We start from the raw sequence: 19,055 nt of genomic DNA, 5'->3' as shown, positions 1-19,055 counted from the left end.
GGAATGGCTGGGAGCAGCCATGGAGCTGTTTGGCATGTTCCCACTTCCCAGCTCCTGCCCTAACCCTGCTCGTGCTCCCCTCTTCCCTCCCAGTTCCGGCACAAGGTGAGGTTTGAAGGGATGGAGCCGCTGCCCTCCCGAGACTCCAGCGACTCCAAGTCCTTCCGGGGCCCCACTCCCAGCGCTGCCTCCGACAGCTCCAGGGCCTCCACGTCCTCCAGCCAGCTGGACGGGCTGAGTCTCGTGCTGAGCACCCGCGACAGCCTGGAAGTGGACGCTGACATCCAGCGCCTCCTCTCCCTCTTCGAGATGCTGCTGGCGCAGTTCGACCGCGTCAATCAGGTGACGGAGGACGTGTCCCGCATCGAGCACCTGCTCGAGGTCTCCCGCAGCCGCCGCGCCCGCAGGAGGCACCGCGGGCCCGAGGGGGGCCCGGGCCAGGGCTGCTCGGGCGGCTCGGAGCAGGGCCCGTCCCCGGAGCTGTCGGACACGGACGCGCTGTCCCCGCGCTGTGGCGGGGCCGTGCCGGGCGGCCGGGGCGCGGTGCCCGGCCGGCTGCTGCGGGCCAGCCGGGGCGTCAGCGCGGCCGCAGGGTCACCGGGCAAGCCCTGTGCCGCCAGGAGGAAACGGCCCCTGCGGGCCAAGAACCGGGTGCACCCCACGGTCAAGTAACGGGGGTGCAGGAGCGATGCCCTGGCAGGGCTTTGCCGGGGGCGGGCTGTGCCCGCCCGGAGCTGCCGCGGCGGCTGGGCCGGCCGGGCACCGGGGCTCTCCCGCCACGCCGCTGGCACGGCCACCGGCCTTCCAGAACCGGCCCCACGGGAGCATTCCAGTGTTAAAGATGGAGGGGGAGAAGGCCGAGCCTTTCCCCAGGGGATGAGCAGGTGCAGGAGATCCCTGCTGGCTCACAGGGAGCAGCTGTGGGTTGTTTTATGGCCCCGGCTGCAACCGGCCACAGGTGGGGACTGGGTGGGCGCAGGGGGATGGGACAAGGCTCCCCCCCTTCCCTGCTGGCTGTGCCGGATGGGAAAGGGAGAGGAGAGCCCCAGGCCTCAAAGGTTTGAACCAAGTCTTGGATTTTTGTTGACCAGACGCACTGTGGAGGAAAGCGACAGCTTTCAAGAAGGTATTTAATCCACCTTGTTTTTTAAGCATAAATAGATATATAGGGAAATGCTATCTACACCCAGAGCAGTTAATTTCCAGTATTGGCTACTTTTATCCTCCAGAAATTGGTACTATTATTTGTATTTAAAGAAATCCAATATTTAAAACAAAGGACATTGCAGCGAGCGGGGGACAAGAGACCCCTGGGCTGCCTCAGCCACCTCTGAGCATGGGGTTCCCAAACTCCCAGCATGGGATTCCCAACTCCCAGTGTGGGGTTCCCAACGTGCTGGTGTCACTGCGGTCCCCACCTGCCCTGTCCCCCCGCCGTGGCCCCGGGGTGCAGGCGCCGCTGGCTGCTTGGCTTCTCTAACCCAAGGAATGTATTGCTCTAAGTATATGTATTTTTTTGGTTTACTTGTTCCTATGTACTGCCCAGCACTTTAAACAAGGCTTTCCTCGGCTACCAGTGACACGTGCGAGCTAAGAATGGGATAATATATCACAAAAGCAGTATTTTGTTTGTTTAAATCATAAACTGAAATGGACAGGGAGGAGGGGAGCGCAGCCCCAGCTCAGGCAGCTGTGCCAGCACCTTCCCTGAGCACAAAGGAGGTAGGTGAAGCCCTGAGGGAGCTTTTTTTGGGGGCCCTCCAGCCTTGCCAGCTGGAATTCACCATGTGCTGGCCTACAGCTGCTGGGCTACAGCTGGCCTGTGCCATGGGGCCCCCCAGATCACAGCCTGGGGGTGCCTGAAGCCCTCTCCAGGGGCTGCCTTCCCCTCCTCAGCCCCATTTCACCTTATGGCTATTGTAAGTAATTTATACGGGGTTTGTTTGGTTTTTAAATGTATATATTTTTGTATGTTTGCTATATTTTCATAGCATCGGTACCGTGTTTGAAACATGTAGATAGGAGACAGAACACTATTGTCAGAGTTATTTAAAGGATGTATTAAGTGCTTCTTCCTGGGAATGTCCTATGTATATAAGGATTGGGTGTCTGTGTGTGTGTGTGTGGTGTGTGTGCTCTCCTAGGCTGGCTCGGGGCAGTGGCCACAGGTGGATGGGGAAAAGCCCCCAGTGGGCCCCTCCGTGTGTTCCAGAACCTGCTCCATGCTTTGGACAGGTGAGAAGGGTGGGAGGGAAGGCTGAGAGGGGCAGAGCTGCAGGGCAGGAGCCTCAGGTTCAGCTGCCTCTGGTGCTGGTGGGCCAGGAAGCACCTTCCCAGGACAGGGGAGACTTCTCCACGCAGAGAGAGGGGGCTCCTAAAACACTTCCATTGTTCCATCCCCTCCTGAACCTCCCCTCCAGCCCCCAGCTGTGTTGGATATTTGTGAAGGTTTCATTCCAGCATCCATGTGCTTTCTTGGCCATGTGTGTCGGGGTGACTGCAGGGGAAACAGGGTGCTCGGGGATGCCTTTGGGACAGGTCTAAGTTACCTTTGGAAAACTCAGGTGCTGTTCAGGACAGACGTTGTGGAAAGGTTGTGGAGGGATGAGGGCAGGAGGAGACAAGTGAGGTGGTGCTTGGTCGGCATGGAGGTGTTGGAACAGCAGAGGGCACAGAGAAGTGGAGTGCAGAGGGGAGAAATCCAATACTGGTAACCAGGACAGGTTGGTAGTGGCAGAAGGGCAGGTGGGAGAGGGCAGTGAAGGGCCCAGAGGGCAGGAGTGGGACAGGGAGAGGCCTAGAGGGTGCCTGGAGCAGGCAGAACCAGCAGCTGGAGGCTGAGCCCGGGTGCTGGTCAGCTTTGTGCTCTGTGCTCAGAAAAAATCCCTGGTTTTCAAGTCAGAGAAAACTATTTGCCTTGGATTTTTTGTTCCTTTGACTTCCCAGGCAGCACAGCACCAGGCTCAGCTTGGCATATGCCTGTGACTCCTTTTTGGTGACAGGGACAGTGCCAGTGCCATGTCCCCAAACCCCCAAGGCAGTAGAGGAGCAGTGGGGAGGTGTCCCAGAGACCTGGGATGTCCCCAGGGCCCAGGGCTGGAGTCCCTCTAGCTCCAAAGCTCCTTTCCCCCGCACACCTGCCCTGGCACAGCCCCTGGCACCTGTGTGGAGCACCAGGGCTGTAGATCCAACCCCTCCGAGGGCCCTGTGGGAATTTTCAGTGATTGAAATGTCCCAAATTAACCAAGCAGGTCTTGGAAATCTCTTGAAGAGCCAAAAAGTTAAGTTCTGATGCAGGGGTCAGTTCTCAGCTTGAGTATCCCCATTAGAAGAGGTTGGGAGTAGGAGGGAAGTGTGGGAAGGAGACGGAGGCAGGAGGGGGCAGCAGGGCCCCAAATACTTGGAGCAGCCACCCCTAAGCTAAGGGGCAGCTGGAACAAAGATGCTCTCCAAACCCATCAGGATTTTTGTTCCCAAGTGCCTGTTCCTTGCCCTGCCTGTGTGCGTGAGTGTGACTCGGTGCGTGTGACTTTACCAAGTGCTCCTTCTGATCGGAGAGGAGCAGAAATGGGATCAGACAACTGCCCTACTTCTGGCCTTCCCTGAAGTACGGAGAGCAGCTCTGCCCCCCACAGTTCCTTGAAAAGCCCAGCCCTGCGTGGTGGGCAGCACCCACAGCTTCCAGCACTCACAGTTCTCAGTGCAGCAGTTCCTGTGCCAGCTCCAGCAGCATCCCAGGGTCCCCTCCATGTCCCAGCTAAGGCTCCTCTGCAGCCGGAGGCATTTAGTCATGGAGTTACACCCTCACAGCAATAAACTTGACTCAAAGCCCATAAATCCCCCTGAATGTATATTTTTGTGTCTGTAGTCACCGAGAGATGGTGTCTTATTTATTGCCTTGAATCTCACAATGATGCATCAGGATCAAGCTGCTTAAATGAAAAATGAAACCCCCATCCATTTGTTCCAAGGGAGAGGGAGGGACTTCTGTAAGTGCCTTATTTTTTTTTTTTTTCAAAGAACAACGATTATGACCAAAATGTCAATGGTTCCTGTCTGGTCAGCATTTCACTGCAAACAAAAATGGTGTATTTTTTAACTGTGGGGATGTTTCTTACAAACTGACAAAGTCAAATAAACACTGACTGCTAAAACCTGGCTCACGTGCTTTTGTCCTGCTCCAGACACTCCTCTCCACCCCACCCTCATTCTCTCTGCATCCATAATTTTAATTAAGGTCTCCTGCACAACACAAGACACTTTATTAAATCCTCCAGCCTATCAGGTATTAATGAATGAGCTCACTGGTGGGGACTGGGGATGGCACAAGGACAAAGCTGACAGAAAAATCCCCTCCCCAGCACAGAGGTTCCCTGAAGCTGAACTGCATGGAATATCCCTGTCCAGGGACTGGAATATGGCCAGGAATCCATGTGTCCAGCACTGGGAGGGGGGTGGGGGGTGGTTCCATGAGCAACACATATTGGGAAACTAAAGCAGGAAAGGAGGAAGGATTTACATGATCAGGAAAGAGTTTGAACTTTCCCAGGACCTCAAGAACTCACTGATCAGACAAAGATTTTATTTCCTTTACGACTCATAAACACTCAAACACAACGGACACTTGGTGTTCCCACACACCTGCACAGGCGAGGGCTGGCCCTTTGTCCCCTCGCCTGTCCCTTCACAGTCCCAGGTGCACATTGCACTTGTCTTCATCTCCCTGCTGTCAGCCATTCCCAAATCCACGCTTCTCACTCACAGACAAAGCAGGAGATGAAGTGCTCACAGTATAGTCCAGCTTACGAGGTGCCTCCCAGTTGGGTACTGTAGTGTCTGGTGCCCTCCTTGCCTCAGGATGGGCTGCAAGTCCCAGTCCAGCTGTGCCCACCTGCCCTGCAAGGTCCAACTGCACTGCTTCAGCCTCCCCCAGGAGACTCCCTGTCAGGAAATAGGCAAAACTCGTGGGGAAGATGATGCCCCAAGACTTGGCAGCAGTCAAAAAGGGATTTATCAGGTGCATGGGTAAGGATGAGACACCCCAGCATTCCTCCAACCACAGGAAGTTCTGCAGATGGATCTGGAAGCTGGGTCTGAACACCTGGAGTCAGCCATGGGGGTCAGACTCTTCATCCCCAGGGACTGCTGGCCAAGCTCTGCCCTTGCACTGCTCCCCTTCCCTCTTTGCTGTTACTTCTGGTGGCAAAATAATCTCTGCTGAGGGAGAGAGGCTTTACTGGGAATTCCTCAAAATGAAGACAAACCTTGGGAATTTAAGCAGCATTTTGGGCAGGAGAGAACCCAAATGAACTCTTTCCAGAACTGGCAATAGAATGAGTCAGAGCCTGAAGAGTCCAAGTGCTGCCGAGGTCCAGGGAGGAGCTGGGATTCCTGGGTGCTCAGAAATAGCAACTGGATTTCCAATACTTCATATTTCATTCTCAATTAAGTCCTCAAAAATTCCACAATTCCTGTGCCTTCATGTGAGGATCTGCAGAACATCATCCTTTGTCTGCTTCCACCAGGAGCTGGTGTGGAAGGAGTCCAAAGAAAGGTTCTGCAGGGAAGTTCCCAAAAGAGAAGCCTTGAAACAGCTCAAATCAAACCAAACACAGTGCGTTGGTCCTCTGGGAGCTTCTGCTGGGAATCCAGTGTCCTCCTCAGGGGCACCCGAAGCTCCTGGCAGGTTCAGTGCCAAGTCCACATGCAAGGAGCAGCCAGGCTGTGCCTCTCAATCCCTGTGTCCATGCAGGTGCAGGGATCAGCACGCAGGGACCACAATTCCATGGCCTCAGTGTCCCAGCAGGGACACCCCGAGCCCGGCCCTACACGAACTCAGTGAAGTCGTCCACGGAGGAGATCAGCCTCTTCCTCTGCCCTGTCTCATAGGTGGGAGGGGGGTCCTGGGGGATCTGGGGAGGGGGTTTTGTGGGGGCAGAGGGGTGCAGCTGCAGGGGAAGGCCAGGGCTCTGGTACTGTGTCTCTTCCCGGAGCTGAAAGGCAATGGAGAACAGGTGAGCTCCATTCTCTCCAAAACTCTTTCTGTTCTCCATCTGGGCAGGGCAGGTTACCCAGGACACTGTGCCAGCACTGAGGGGGTGCCACTCTGTGTCCAGGTGTTGGACATCAGGAGGAATTTCTCCATGGGAAAGGTGGTCATTCTCATAACAGAACTGGAACTGGATGATCCTTGAGGTCCCTTCCAACCCAAACTCTGATTCCCTGACCAGCTGGATTCTAACCTCCATATACACACCCCTCCTCTCACTCAGCAAGTTCTGCCAGCTGGTTTTACCTGCCTTAATTGCAGTAAGAGTCTCAGTAAAGGCCAGTTCTACCCCTCAGAGCAGCTCCACTCACCCGGTGCCGGAGCCTCTTGATGTGGCGCAGCCTCGCGATCCATTTGGAGGGGTAGGTGTCCGTGGGGTTGGATCTGCTGTGGTGGACCTGGGAAGCCATCTGGGTTGGAAAGGGTGGGGAGAAGCAGGGAAAGAGAGGAGCCACATTAACATAACAACAACAATAAAATTAATCCGATTTTTGTGTGCAGTTTGACAGCAACTGAAATCCAGCTCTGAGTTAGGACTGTTCAGGTGCCAACTCTGGCTTCAAGGTCAAGTAGAAAAGTTGTTTCTTTGCTTTAGCAGGCCCTGCTTGTTTCCTTGGAAGATGGTGATGGCCCAAGGCAGCAGCTGGAAGTCAGAAGGTCTGGGGGAGCTGGGGGTACTCACATTGGCATGCAGGGCCATCTGACGGGCCACAAAGGGCAGGTTCTTGTCAGAGATGATCTTGGCAACACTCGTGTCCACCAGACCCTCCATGTCTTTGGTTTAAAGGAAAAAATTCTTGTAAGACAGTTAAGAAGAAGCAAAAGGTTGCCAGTAACTAAACATTTAAGTCAAATAAACCTGAGGAATTGTATTACACAAGTCCCCACCAGCTCCACAGCTCCCACTCTAACAGAACCCGTTCTGCAGCTTAACACAAGTGGCTCCCAAATTCTGGCTGCTCCATAAAGGTTTGGGGAGAGCCTGCTGGGCTCTCACATGAACCAAACTGTGAGCCAGAAACACCCAAAAGTGCCCCTTTGGTAAAACACCTGCGCCAGCACTGCTGAACCCTCCATGTCCTCCAACACCCCCAGGCTCTTGGAGGGATCTGCTCTGCTGCTGGCACTGTGTCCTGAGCTTGAACACAATATGAGCAATCCAGTCAAGGTACACAAGCAGGGCAAACCCAGATGTAACTGGGCAAACTGGATCCAGAGAGTTTCTCCTAGAAGTTTTAACTTTTGAAACTCAAGCCCTCAACACAGCAAAGGCTGAGGACTTCCCACCTTTCCGACACTGCAGCGTCACCAAGTTACAGTCATAGTCCAGGGGGGTGATGATCACATGCACAAAATTGAACTGCCCCTAAAGAGAAACCAGTAAAAGAGTCAGAAACATTTCCCTGGCAGTACTGTGGTTTGAATGTCAAACTCACACCAGAGACCCCACCATGGCCAACAGCTCCCCCCATAATCCCCACACTGTTTTTAGGGTAACACCCACACATGAAGGTTTACAACCTTGTAGTGCTGCTGTAACACACCCACAAGGAAAACCCCCTACCTTTATTGTGCCCAGTTTAAAATCCTCTCCAGAATCATTGTAAACGATGGAAACAAAATCATTCCCCAGGTGCCTCTTCTTGTCACAGCGATATTTATCCAAATCCTTTGTGGGCATCAGAGTAGCAATGTGGAAAATGGCTGGAAAGGGAACACAAAGATCCTTAGGCTAGGCTGGGAAAGCAGCAATGGTCACACGCCAGTAATAAAAATACAAACTGTGCTCCCTCAATAGGTTTGTCCCCATTTTTGAGAGCTGAATCCCGTCCCACTGGATGCCCCAGGGGTCCCTGGAGCAGAGTGCAGCAGCCAGTGGGAAGGACCACAGCAGCATGGGGAACAGACCCTGGGTTAGGGAGGAAAAAGAGCTTAAACCAGGACTTGCCCTAACTGAGCTCTGCAGAGCCCCAAGGCCACAGGGAGTGGCCTACAGCGATCCCATGGAACTGGACTCAGCGTGATGAGCACAGAGCTGTGCAGAAAAATTTGGGAAGTTCACCATATCCTGCTGGATCCTGGATGATTTCTGCACTGCTTGGTGCTGCAGCAGCTGGGTGACACTGCAGTGACATGAGCCATGGCCACAGCAGTGACATTCCCTGCTCCAAACTGCTCTCCAGAGAAACACAGCAATACTGACATCACCCTCAGTGAACAGCTTTCACAGCACCTTGGGGACAAGCAGCTAAACCTCTAAACTAAACCCTGTCAGCCTTTAAAGAGCTGATCGTTGCACAGATTTACAGAGCAGATTGTTTTACAGAGCAGAGCATCATAAAACTGGTGTGATTTTTTTTGTTAAGAAAGGCAGATATGCACCTGTCCTGAACTTCATCACACAGCCTGCAGAGCTAACAGAACAGGAGGGGATCAGAGCCCCAGGACATCCTCACTACATCCCTGGGAAGGAATCAGTGTGGAAGGCAGGTCAGGTGAAGTCAGAAGACACAGACCATCCTTCCAGCTCACCTTGCATGATGTCATCGTGCCAGCAGTAGGTGAACTGTCCATCCTCCCCACACACATCCAGGCCACCCAGGTAAATCTTATCTGGCTGACAGTCCTTGAGCTCGATGAGCTTGCCCAGGCCCGTGAGGAACTCGGTGTAGCGATAGGAGCCGTGCTCGTTGGACAGGATGGCGATCTCGTTGTTGCTCTGGGACACAGGGACATGTCACAAGTGATCCCTTCCTGGGATGAGGTGACTGCCCTCACAGAAGGGCTTCATGCACGCACAGATTTTTAGCACAAGAAACTAAGGAAAAGCAAGGCTGCTGCAGGAGCAGGGCAAATCCCACTGCTGGAGAGGTTCCCAGCATTCCATAAGGATTCCAGCCCCTGCACACACTCACCTGGCCCTCCCCAACATAGAGCACTGCAATCTTGTGTGTGTCGTAGGATGGGATCTGATCCAGGAGCTGCACCGACCTCTCAAACGTCTGCAATCAAAACAGGGACCCCACCTGAGCAGCCTGGGCTGCTGGGAGGTGTCCCTGCCCATCGAGGTCCCTTCCCACCCAAACCATCCCAGGACTCTGTGAGCTTTAAAAAATCCTCTCCACAACCCCAACACAGAGAATCTCCCATCTGTGGCACTGCTGGTAGGAAACACCTTTAAACTGCAGCACCTTAGCTAGACACTTGTGATTAACATTTGCATTCCAAGAAAGTCATGAGGTTAAAAAAACTAAGGATTTATAAAACTCCTTGCCTACCTCATTTGGCAACAAGAGGGGTTTGTTGTTTTCATCACCAAAGAAGGGGGAGTGATACAACTGTAAAAACACAAAGCTGAAGCAGAGAGGGAGGGAAAAGTCTGTTACAATAAAAATGAAGTCAATTTTGATCTGTTGGATGTAAGAACATTATGTACAGCAGAAAAAGAGGAGGAATTAAAGCGCTAACAGGGTATTATTCATCTTTTAGAGACACTCTGAGTGCCTGGACTACCTGCAGTTTGCAATAGACCCCTGTCAGAAAAACAATAATGTGTCAAACAGCAGCAGCCACAAAAATTCCCTGTTCAAAGGCACGGAGTGGAGGAGCAGGAATGCCCTCCACAGCTCTGGGGGCATTTCTAGGCTTTCAGACACAAATTGTACAAAAATTTGCATTTTACCTGCCCTCAATCAGATGAAAATTGTCTCATCATGCAATTTCAGACAGCTAACAATATCCCCAGTTCAAAAAGCAACAATTACAAACCTTCTTCTCCTTCTTGGGATTTTGCACATTCTATTTCTTGAAATGCAAAACCAGCAATTCACTCTGTTCACAGCAAAATTAACCCTGGGTAACCTGCAGTCAAACCACAGCCCCTAAATTGAGTACATTAAGTACAGGAGGAAACTATTCATCTATTTCTTTCACCATTTGGGAGTTCTGTTTCCTAATCCCAAAATTAATTCAGTGGTACTGTGCTCAACAGGTCTGTACTAGCTCCTGAATCAAGCAGGTAATTCATTTTTCAATCAGATGCTTTGCAGACCCCACTCAAGCAGCCCCTCCTGAAGGAGCCCCTGATGGGGCAGCTCAGGGGCCCTGCACCCACCTGGGGTTTATTCCAGGGACTTTCTCCGCGTTGGAAGCTGCTGTCCTGCCCTTGAAGGCATCTCTCTCGATCCTCTTCCCCCTCCTGGACGGGGCAGAGTCGGAGATGGTGTAGCCCCGGGGCCGGTGCCCTGAGGGCGAGCGGGGTGAGGTGACAGCCCCGGTGCCACCCCCCGGCCCGGTGGCCCTGCTGTCGTCCCCCCTGCCCAGCCAGCTGCCCAGCCCTTCCCCTTCCAGGTTCCCCGACTGGGATTTGGATTTCACTTCCGTGCTCAGCCTCCTGGGCACCTCCCGGCCGTTGGCATCCTTGAGCACCTCCTGCAGCGTCTGGAGCTCGGGAGAGGAGCTGGACTTGCTGAGGGGCTGCGAGGGCTGGAAGGAGAGCTCCTCCAGCGCCCGGCCCTCCTCCCGCCCGATGGGGATCCCGCCCTCCACCAGCTCCTCCGACTTCAGCGACTTGTCTTCCTGGCTGGAGGTGGAGGAGGACTGGAAGAGAGAGACACACAGAATATAAGTTTTCAAGGAATCAAAGAATCCCAGAATGGTTTGGGTTGGGATAGACCTTAAAGCTCATCCCATGGTTGCTCCAAGCCCCACACAACCTGGCCTGGGACACTCCAAGCAGTGGAGCAGAGAGCTGTGGGGCAGCCACAGCTTCTCTGGGCACCCTGTGCCAAGGTCTCCCCACCCTCACAGGGAAGGATTCCTTCCTTTTCCTGACAGCCAGAATAAAAGCTGACAACAGCAATGCTCAAGGCACCCCAACACTTCCAGGGAAACGTGGGCAGGAAGGAGCACAAAGCAGTGCGGATCAAGGTCCCTGATAAAACAGGGATTTTCCCCTGAATCCTTCCAGGCCATCCAGACTCCCAGCACCATCAGTGAGCTATTTCTGAGGGTGCCATGAGGGAATTGATGCACAATCCCTTCCTGGCTGTCACCCACTGCTCGCCCTGGGCCTCTCCTTACCCTGCTGTAGGAGTCCTGGGCTTTTCCAAACCTCTCCTCGCTCAGGACGTGCTCGGAACACGAGGTCTCCACGTCCTCGCTCTCCGGGGACTCCGCAGGGGACTCGGCCTCCCTGAGCTCCATCTCCCCCGTGCTCCCTTCCTCCAGCACCACAGCAGATTCTACGGAGACACCAGCACAGGAGCTGTGGAGAGGGGACACGGGGACGGGCCCCCCTCCTCTCCTCTCAAGTACCAGCCTTTTCCCTACGGGATCTCAACGGAAGGCCATACGGAATGAGTGCCCTGGCATTTCTTGTCATGTCAGACTCGCTCCTGGCTCCCCTTTTTCCAGGGAATAAATCACCTCACCCTCACAGCCAAGGGCTGCCTGCCTTGGGCTAAGGAAGTGCAGCTGTTTTTTCCAATTGTTGCTGAAGGACAAGCAGGGCACGGGATGAGGAAACGGGACCTTGGACACGGGTTACCAGGACAGACAGGAACTACAGAGATGTAGGAAAGTACCGGATAAAAGCTTGCTGGAGGCATCAGCTCTGTGCAAGGCTGCAACAAAGGGAGCTTTTCTTGTACTGAAATGCAACGCTCCTGTGCCTTGAGGCCTACAAGGAGATCAGAAATTTTCCTAGGAGCCACTTCCTTGCAGTTTGGCAGCTTTCCTAGAATGTCTCAGGAGAAGCAAAACAATTCAGCCCTGAACATGTGGAAAGACGAGAGCAGGGGTGACACGGGCACTGCAGGTGGCATCTGCTCAGACACACAGGGAGTGGAACCACACTGACAAAAAAGCTCCGTGGAAGCCCTGCCTACGTGGAGGATTTAACCTTGGATCTGCTCCAGGCACTGACCACAGGGATGAGTCTGACCAAAGGCTCCTCCTGGCCTTACTTTTTGTCCTGAGGAAAAGGCTGGAGAACAGGAGGCTTCCCATTATGCACACAAGGGACTGGAAGACCAATCTGAAAGGCCAAGATTTGTTTTCCAAAATAATAACAATAATAAAACCAAAAATTAGCACACACAAAATATAAATAAAATCAGCAAAATTAAAAAAAATACAAAGAAAAAATCACTATAGCAGCTTTTCCTGGATTGATTTCAGCTCGCAGGACCAAAGTTATTTCAAAGAAGCAATTAAGAGTTAGCATTGCACACACAAACCTTTTAAAAATACAAAACAAACCAAAAGGAACCAAAACAACGTGCTGATCTGGTTAGCTGTCCAAGCCAGAACACACCTGCAGACACCCAGGGCTTCCAAGCTCCCCTCCTACACCACTGCCAAGATTGCTGGTGCTTTGAAACAACTCAAGCACTAATTATTCTTTAGGTGGGAAGAGAATAACAGGAGCAGAGAGAAGTACAGAAAAATATTGAACTGCAGCAGCTTTGTGTTGCTTTGAGAGGCCTCTGACAGCAACCAGCAGCAGCTCAGAACACCCCACTGCTCTACTGGGAGTTTTCCAGTGAAGTAAAGAGGCAGAAAAACATTTGAACCCTCTAATTAAAATCACAACGCACTGCAGGTTATCAAAGCAATGCAGGTGTTGTGCTCATAAGGTGTGTAATTTGATCTCCACTTCACTTAATTATGAAATCAATTTTACTGAAGTAGAGAAAGATTTCATATTTCTGTAGAGCCTCTAAAAGGCAGAATTTAGCAGGTTTTCTGCCGAAATATATTTCTTTTAATTCAAAAATCTCTTAACCAGCCTCCATGCTGGCTGAACTTTATCCATATATAAAATATATACATATTATCAGCTGATTTTATCTTTCTGTGTCCAATTCTGGCAGATCCCTGGGCTGAGCAGCTCCAAGGGGAGCCTGTCCTGCAGCACACACTGCTCTTCTCACAACTGGGAGCTTTTCCACTGAGCAGAACACAAAGCCAATTGGAAAATGAAGCTGCAAATGAAGAATTAATTAACCCAGCCACGTTTTGACAGGTCATTTAACACCTGGCCTCATGACTCACAAGCCACCCCAGCTAAAAGCAAAGTTGCTTTAAGAAATTGTCTGCACTTGCAAATGTTGGATCTGGCTTGGACTTCTTCATGCTAGTCAAGATCCCATTTGTTGAGAGTGATGAGACTGGGGACAGACAGGAGACATGGAAGGGGAAAATGAGGGATGAGGGATACATTTTCTATGAATCAGAGGTGTTCTTCTATGGCAATACTGTTTGGTTGTTTTTTTCCTTAAATATATATAAATATACCTGCCCAGGATATGCTCCTGTGCAACTTCCCTTGACAACTGGACTGGTACATGGAAGAGAAAGAGGCCACTGCAAAGGGAAATCAAGTGAGCAGCTACATCAAAAGGAAGGAGAGACTATATGAAAAAAAATTATAAAAAAATTAAAAAGCACAGAGTTTAAAATGTAACCAAGAGCCTAGTTTAAAACAAACAAATAAATAAATGAAACAAAGGAAAGAACAAGCTGGGATAAGCTCACCAGATGCCAAAGGGATACTTTAAGGGCACAAGGTCTCAACACAAATAAGGAGGAATAAACACATCCAACAGTGCAGGCTCCAACTGCTCCCTTTGCAGAATGCATTTTGTGAGGCTTAGGAACAGAAAATCCCTTCCTGATATCCCAGCACACACAGGAAACCAGGCTGAGCCTTTCCTGACCTGCACAAGGTCACTTTTAAACCCACAGAAGAGCCTGGAGAATAGAAATCTGGGTAAAGACTCACAGAGGTTTAACCTCTAAAGAGGCAGAGCAGGCATGTGACAGTCTGACAGCAAAACTTCTTCCAAATGGTCCTTCCCCAGCCAGCTCCAGCAAGTCTGGTTAACAAGGATGTGGGCCAAAATTACTCTCAGACTGGCACAGGAGTGGCATTCAGGTGGTGTGGGTTCAGCTCTCCACTTAGCTCCATATACCACAAATTTTTAGTCACAGAAGCGTTTATGGAAAATAATTACTTTGTTTGTTTGTAAGACGTGATAATTTGACTCCAATTTTGTGTTTACACGTTCTGAAATACTAAAATATACCCTGCCCTTCTTAAAACAAACCTGAAAACTGGCATTTTTACCAGATTTCCAGACAATCCGTCCCATTTTTCCCCAGCAAAGCCTGGTCTGCTGGTACCACTGCTCAATTCTGATGGTGTCTGCAGTGCTCAGAGCCTCAGTGTTGGATATCACTGGATAAGAGCTCGAGCAGGGGCTGCAGAAAGCTTCAAAAATTGCAGCTGTTAGTCAACACCAATCTCCCAACATTAACAGCTTTTTAAGAGGAACTAGCACCACATTGAACAGAGTGAAAATCCTCAGCCACTGTGTTAAAGTCAAGCCAGCAAATGAAACTCGAGTGGTTCAACTGAAGGCTGACAAGTCATTTTCAGAGGTGGGTAAATCCAACAGGATTTGCATTCTGCTCTAAAAGCCAGCAGCAACCAACTCCTCCTGGCTGGCAAGGTTTGGAAGAGGCCATTCCCCAGGAACCTGCAGCTCTGAGTGCCCGACACAGACTCCCAAACTGAAGACAAATGGAAATGGAAACACTGCATGGAAAGATCCATCCACAAGTGGGATGCCCAGATCAGCCCCAAACAAGTGGGTGAAGGAACAGATCCATGACTTTGTTCATTTTCATTTGGGGAACACACGAAACACACGACTCCTGCAAAGCAGCTCTGTTACTCCCCTGTTCTCCTCTTCCCCTACAGGACAGCAAAAGCAAGGAGGAAGGGAATTTTTCACTTCTAGGGACAAGAACTGATTCCCTTTCTCATTGCTGGCCCCCCTCACACTCCCAGCTGCTCTAGAAGCCCTGCAGAGACCCAGCAGAGCCTGGAGCTGTTCACGCTCTGCCGGCAGCTCCCACCTGTGTTGGAGCGCTGCAGCAGCGAGGGTTTGGCCGTTCCCGTGGCCAGGCTGGAGGAGGGCACGGACAGGGATTTGTACAGAGCTGTCTCTCGGTGCTCCTTGAAACGTTCTGCAGCCATGAGGGCATTGGAGAGCTCCTGCAGAGGCATGTTGTTGATGTCTGAGGAAAAGGGGCTCAGCGGGTTCTCCAGGCTCATCAGCCAGCTCGTGTTACCTGCAGCAGACAGTTGAGGAAGGGGTCAGTACTCCCAGGTCCCCCAAAGATTACAGCTCGTGTTGAAAATGCATAAATTGTTTTGGAATTTGCAAATAAAAATCCAAATGGAGCAAGTTCTCAGTTCTTCTGCAGAATGACTTGATTCACTTGCTACTCCCAGTGTTCTGCACTTCACCCCAAGCTCCGCAAAACCCACCCCTGGTAACTCACTGCTACAGCAGATTCCCAAAGGCATCCAAAACACTCAAGTGTCCTAATTAACACCAGGTCAGTTATTTTCTCATGAAACAGCTTTCAGCTGAAATAGGTAACTCCTGTTAATCTCGTGGAACATACCGGTGTTCAAGAATTTTGACCTTGAACAGGTTGTTATTCCTTCCTTAAGAGCAAACATAACTGTGCAGCTGCCCAGACTTGTGGATGTCCCATCCCTGGAGGTGCCCAAGGCCAGGTTGGACAGGGCTTGGAGCAACCTGGGATAGTGGAAGGTGTCCCTGCCCATGGTGGGGGGTGGAACTGGATGAGTTTTAAGGTCCCTTCCAACCCAAACCATCCCATGGTTCTATAGTTTCAAAAGTCAGTAAGCCACAAACATATCCATTTACAATCAAATATGGATTTTTCTCCTTCACCCAGGCTCTGGTTTCTCACCAAATCCAGGATCCCACCCCACACTCAGGTACCCACCTGTGGGCCTGCGCACCAGGATTTCTGCCCAGCCCTGGGTCAGCAGTGGCACGTAGGCAGCCAAGTTGGCTTTTTCCTTCTGCAGGGCTGTCTGTGGAGCAGGACTGGCCTTCTCTGGGCGAGCTGCAGCAGCAGGAGGGCCCTGTGTCCCTTGGGAAGTCGAGCCACTGGGAAAATGGGAGGCTGAGCTGTCTAAGGCACCAACACGTAAGGCATGACCACCTGGCAGGACAGACACAATCCAAGGGAGAGGCATGCTTAGTTAGCCCCAAAAATATCCCAGGAATGAGGCTTTTAAGTTCCTCTAGCAGCTGCATACACAATAACCTGGTTTTATTTCCCTTGTCATTACAATTATTATTGTTACTATTATTTCATTTCAATTATTAAACTGTTCTTCTCTCAATCCACAAATTTTCTTACTTCTCCCCTTCCAATTCTCTCCTCCATCCCCCCACAGGGGCCTGCGTGAGCACATGGGTGGGGCTTAGCTGCCAGCTGGGGTTAAACCATGAAGAAAATTTTACCTTCCATGTGTTCTTTATAAACCAATTTATGGGATCACCAAAGCTCTCCTGCAAGGAGAGGGAAGCAGGAGGAGCCCTGGTACCCACCCCTCATTAAACACCAGACAGCTCCAGGTCTCAAATTAGCTCAGACAGAGGAGGCACCTGGAGCCTTCAGCCTGTGGCAGGGCCCCAGGAATGGCAAGGAGAGCCCAGGAATGGCAGGGAGAGCCCAGGAATGGCAGGGAGAGCCCAGGATGGGAACTTACCCGACATGGATCGGACTCTGTTGCGGGAGCCCCTGCAGACCTGCTGCCCAGCCTGGGATTCCAGCTTGGCTGGAGCTTCCTTGGTCTGTCTCACTTGCAAAACAGGGTCTGAGCTGTAGGAAAGAAGACATTGGTGATGTTGAGAGAGGAATCAGCCGTGATGGAAAAATGAAACATTCCTCTTACAGCAAGAGGAAAAACTACAAAGATGTAGTGGTTTTTAGGTGACTTTGTCAAGTGGCGACTTCTAGACATGGGAGAGAAACTTACCTTGATTCTGGGGTGCTCTGGAACTCTGCAGAGTCCAGGCCAAGCAGGGACCTTGTTCCTGTTCCAACACTTGTAGTGATGGTCACCAGCTTGTTACCAACCAGCCACGTCTTGGTCCTTCCTCCAGCCAGCAGAAACTCACCCACAGGAGACCTGGGAACACATTTGGGGTGAAGATTCCTCAGGAGGCAGAGGACAGAGCTGATGTCATTAACCATGCACGAGGTGCTGCCTGCTTCCCTTCTTTACACAGCATCTGTGCCACTCCCCTTAGCTGCCATCATCCACGTTACCCATCAGGATGATGGATGAGCTTCTGCAGCAGACTCTGGTTATCCAGCACAGACATGGAGCAAAGTCCTGCTCCAGACCTTCAAGGCATCTCCTCCAGACAGGTCGAGGCTGAGGCAAAGGATTTGACAGATTTGACAGAACCACAGAACGGTTTGGGTTGGGAGGAACCTTTAAGTCCATCCAGTGCCACCCCCTGCCATGGGCAGGGACACCTTCCACTATTCCAGGGTGCTCCAAGCCCTGTCCAGCCTGGCCTGGAACACCTCCAGGGATGGGGCATCCCCTGGGAAATCCATTCCAGCACCTCACCACCCTCACACAGAAAAATTCCTTCCCAATATCCCATCTAACCCTGCCCTCTGGCAGTGGGAAACCATTCCCTGTGTCCTGTCCCTCCATCCCTTGTCCCAAGTCCCTCTCCAGCTCTCCTGGAGCCCCTTTAGGCACTGGAAGGACCTCCAAGGCCTTCCCATAGCCTTCTCTTCTACAGTCTTCCCTCATTTCATCTCTTCTTTAGCCAAGATTTTATCAGTGAGGAAAGGCTTCAGAGCCTGGGCCTGCCAGAATCCCAACGTTTTTCCACCAATAAAGTGAAACACGAACCTGAAACCCACCCATGTGTCCCTGGTCCCTGACTGACCTCTTGGGCACAGCAGTGAAGTTGGAGAAGACGTATCGAGCCATCATGTCCAGACAGGTCTCTGTCAGCTCCAGGTGCAGGTTTTTCAAGTTGTCATCAGCCTGAGCCATGGAGTTTTCATCTGCAGAGCCCAGGCTCGAGCTGGTGATGGATGTTTGGATGCGACTGGAAGAGAACACCCCCAAGTGACAGATCAGATTGCTCCATGTCCCTGTCCCCATAGACGGCGGGATGCAGACCCTGCTGTACATGCACGTGCCAGCCATCAAACCCAGGGACTGGGAAACAGATTTTGGGATCAGCCTCATGTTGTGCTTCCCAGGTTGTCGTTGCAGGAAGTGTATTTTCTCTGGAGAGACTCCAACGTCACTCAGCTGGCCAGGCCAGTGCTCTCTGATGTTGGTGGCCCATGGGCAAGTGCACCAAGCAAGGAGTGAGTGGCAGCTCTGAGTTCCTAATCTATGCTGAGGGCAAGCATCCCATGACCAGCACCAGCTTCCCAGGCAGCAGGTTGCCCATGAGCCAGAAATTGGGGCACTCCAGACTTCACTTTATAATCCTGTGGTTTGCTTTTTTCTCTGTTGCATCTCTCCCGTATATTGATTTTTTCCCCCTCCAAATTCAATAGCTACATAAAACCTAATTTAACTTGAAATAGGAAAAAAAATTGCACTCTGAACAGGAAATTAGCACAACAATAGAGAGCAGGTCTGCCTTCAAATCAGCCAAATCAGCAAGGCACTTTAAAACCATTTCTGTTTTAGGCTGGACTGCAGTATTTTATAAAGACAACTCCTTATGCCATTGTAATACAAACTAAGCTGAGGTACAGCCAAAATTTTTATGATGTGGCAACTTCTTTGGCTTCATTAAGGGCAATTATCTGAACTTCTCGTTGCTACCATTTACACATAAATGCAAGAGAAGAAAATCACCTCATGATTAATGGGGATATCAGAGAATGCTGGAAGGGTTTGGGTTAGAAGGGACCTTAAAGCCCATCAAGTACCACCCCCTGCCACGTCAGGGACACCTTCCACTATCCCAGGCTGCCCCAAGCCCTGTCCAACCTGGCCTTGGACACTTCAAGGATCCAGGGGCAGCCACAGCTTCTCTGGGTAACCTGTGCCAGGGCCTCCCCAGCCTCACAGGGAAGGATCTCTCCCATAGAATGAAGTGTCAGCACTATAACTGCA

The 19,055-nt window shown here is 51.4% G+C and overlaps 2 protein-coding genes across 8 annotated transcripts in view; one reads left to right on the top strand and one right to left on the bottom strand.

Annotated features, from left to right (window-relative positions):
- The window catches only part of PKD1 (polycystin 1, transient receptor potential channel interacting), a 79,807-nt gene extending 75,649 nt beyond the window's left edge, over positions 1–4,158 (top strand). For both annotated transcript variants that reach the window (XM_032125741.1, XM_032125740.1), the window contains exon 46: positions 94–4,158. In XM_032125741.1, coding sequence (XP_031981632.1) covers positions 94–672 — 579 coding nt within the window. In that variant the 3' untranslated portion in view covers positions 673–4,158. The remainder of the gene's footprint in view (positions 1–93) is intronic.
- A 403-nt stretch (positions 4,159–4,561) lies between these two features.
- Positions 4,562–19,055, bottom strand: part of TSC2 (TSC complex subunit 2) — a 32,329-nt gene continuing 17,835 nt past the window's right edge. For 3 of the 6 annotated variants that reach the window (XM_032125744.1, XM_032125742.1, XM_032125747.1), the window contains 16 exons: positions 17,860–18,024; positions 16,926–17,078; positions 16,656–16,768; positions 15,881–16,102; positions 14,975–15,190; positions 13,349–13,417; positions 11,132–11,292; positions 10,164–10,648; positions 9,328–9,403; positions 8,965–9,051; positions 8,582–8,768; positions 7,614–7,753; positions 7,337–7,415; positions 6,732–6,823; positions 6,361–6,459; positions 4,562–5,993 (listed from right to left, as the gene is read on the bottom strand). In XM_032125744.1, the coding sequence (XP_031981635.1) occupies positions 5,826–5,993; positions 6,361–6,459; positions 6,732–6,823; positions 7,337–7,415; positions 7,614–7,753; positions 8,582–8,768; positions 8,965–9,051; positions 9,328–9,403; positions 10,164–10,648; positions 11,132–11,292; positions 13,349–13,417; positions 14,975–15,190; positions 15,881–16,102; positions 16,656–16,768; positions 16,926–17,078; positions 17,860–18,024 (2,512 nt within the window). In that variant the 3' untranslated portion in view covers positions 4,562–5,825. The remainder of the gene's footprint in view (positions 5,994–6,360; positions 6,460–6,731; positions 6,824–7,336; positions 7,416–7,613; positions 7,754–8,581; positions 8,769–8,964; positions 9,052–9,327; positions 9,404–10,163; positions 10,649–11,131; positions 11,293–13,348; positions 13,418–14,974; positions 15,191–15,880; positions 16,103–16,655; positions 16,769–16,925; positions 17,079–17,859; positions 18,025–19,055) is intronic. The other 3 variants (XM_032125745.1, XM_032125746.1, XM_032125748.1) reach the window with 1 other exon arrangement.

The sequence above is a fragment of the Corvus moneduloides genome, chromosome 16 (genome assembly GCF_009650955.1).
Source record: "Corvus moneduloides isolate bCorMon1 chromosome 16, bCorMon1.pri, whole genome shotgun sequence".
NCBI classification, from domain to species: Eukaryota; Metazoa; Chordata; class Aves; order Passeriformes; family Corvidae; genus Corvus; species Corvus moneduloides.
Note: the sequence above shows the minus strand (reverse complement) of the source record. Positions and strands in the feature narration are given on the sequence as shown.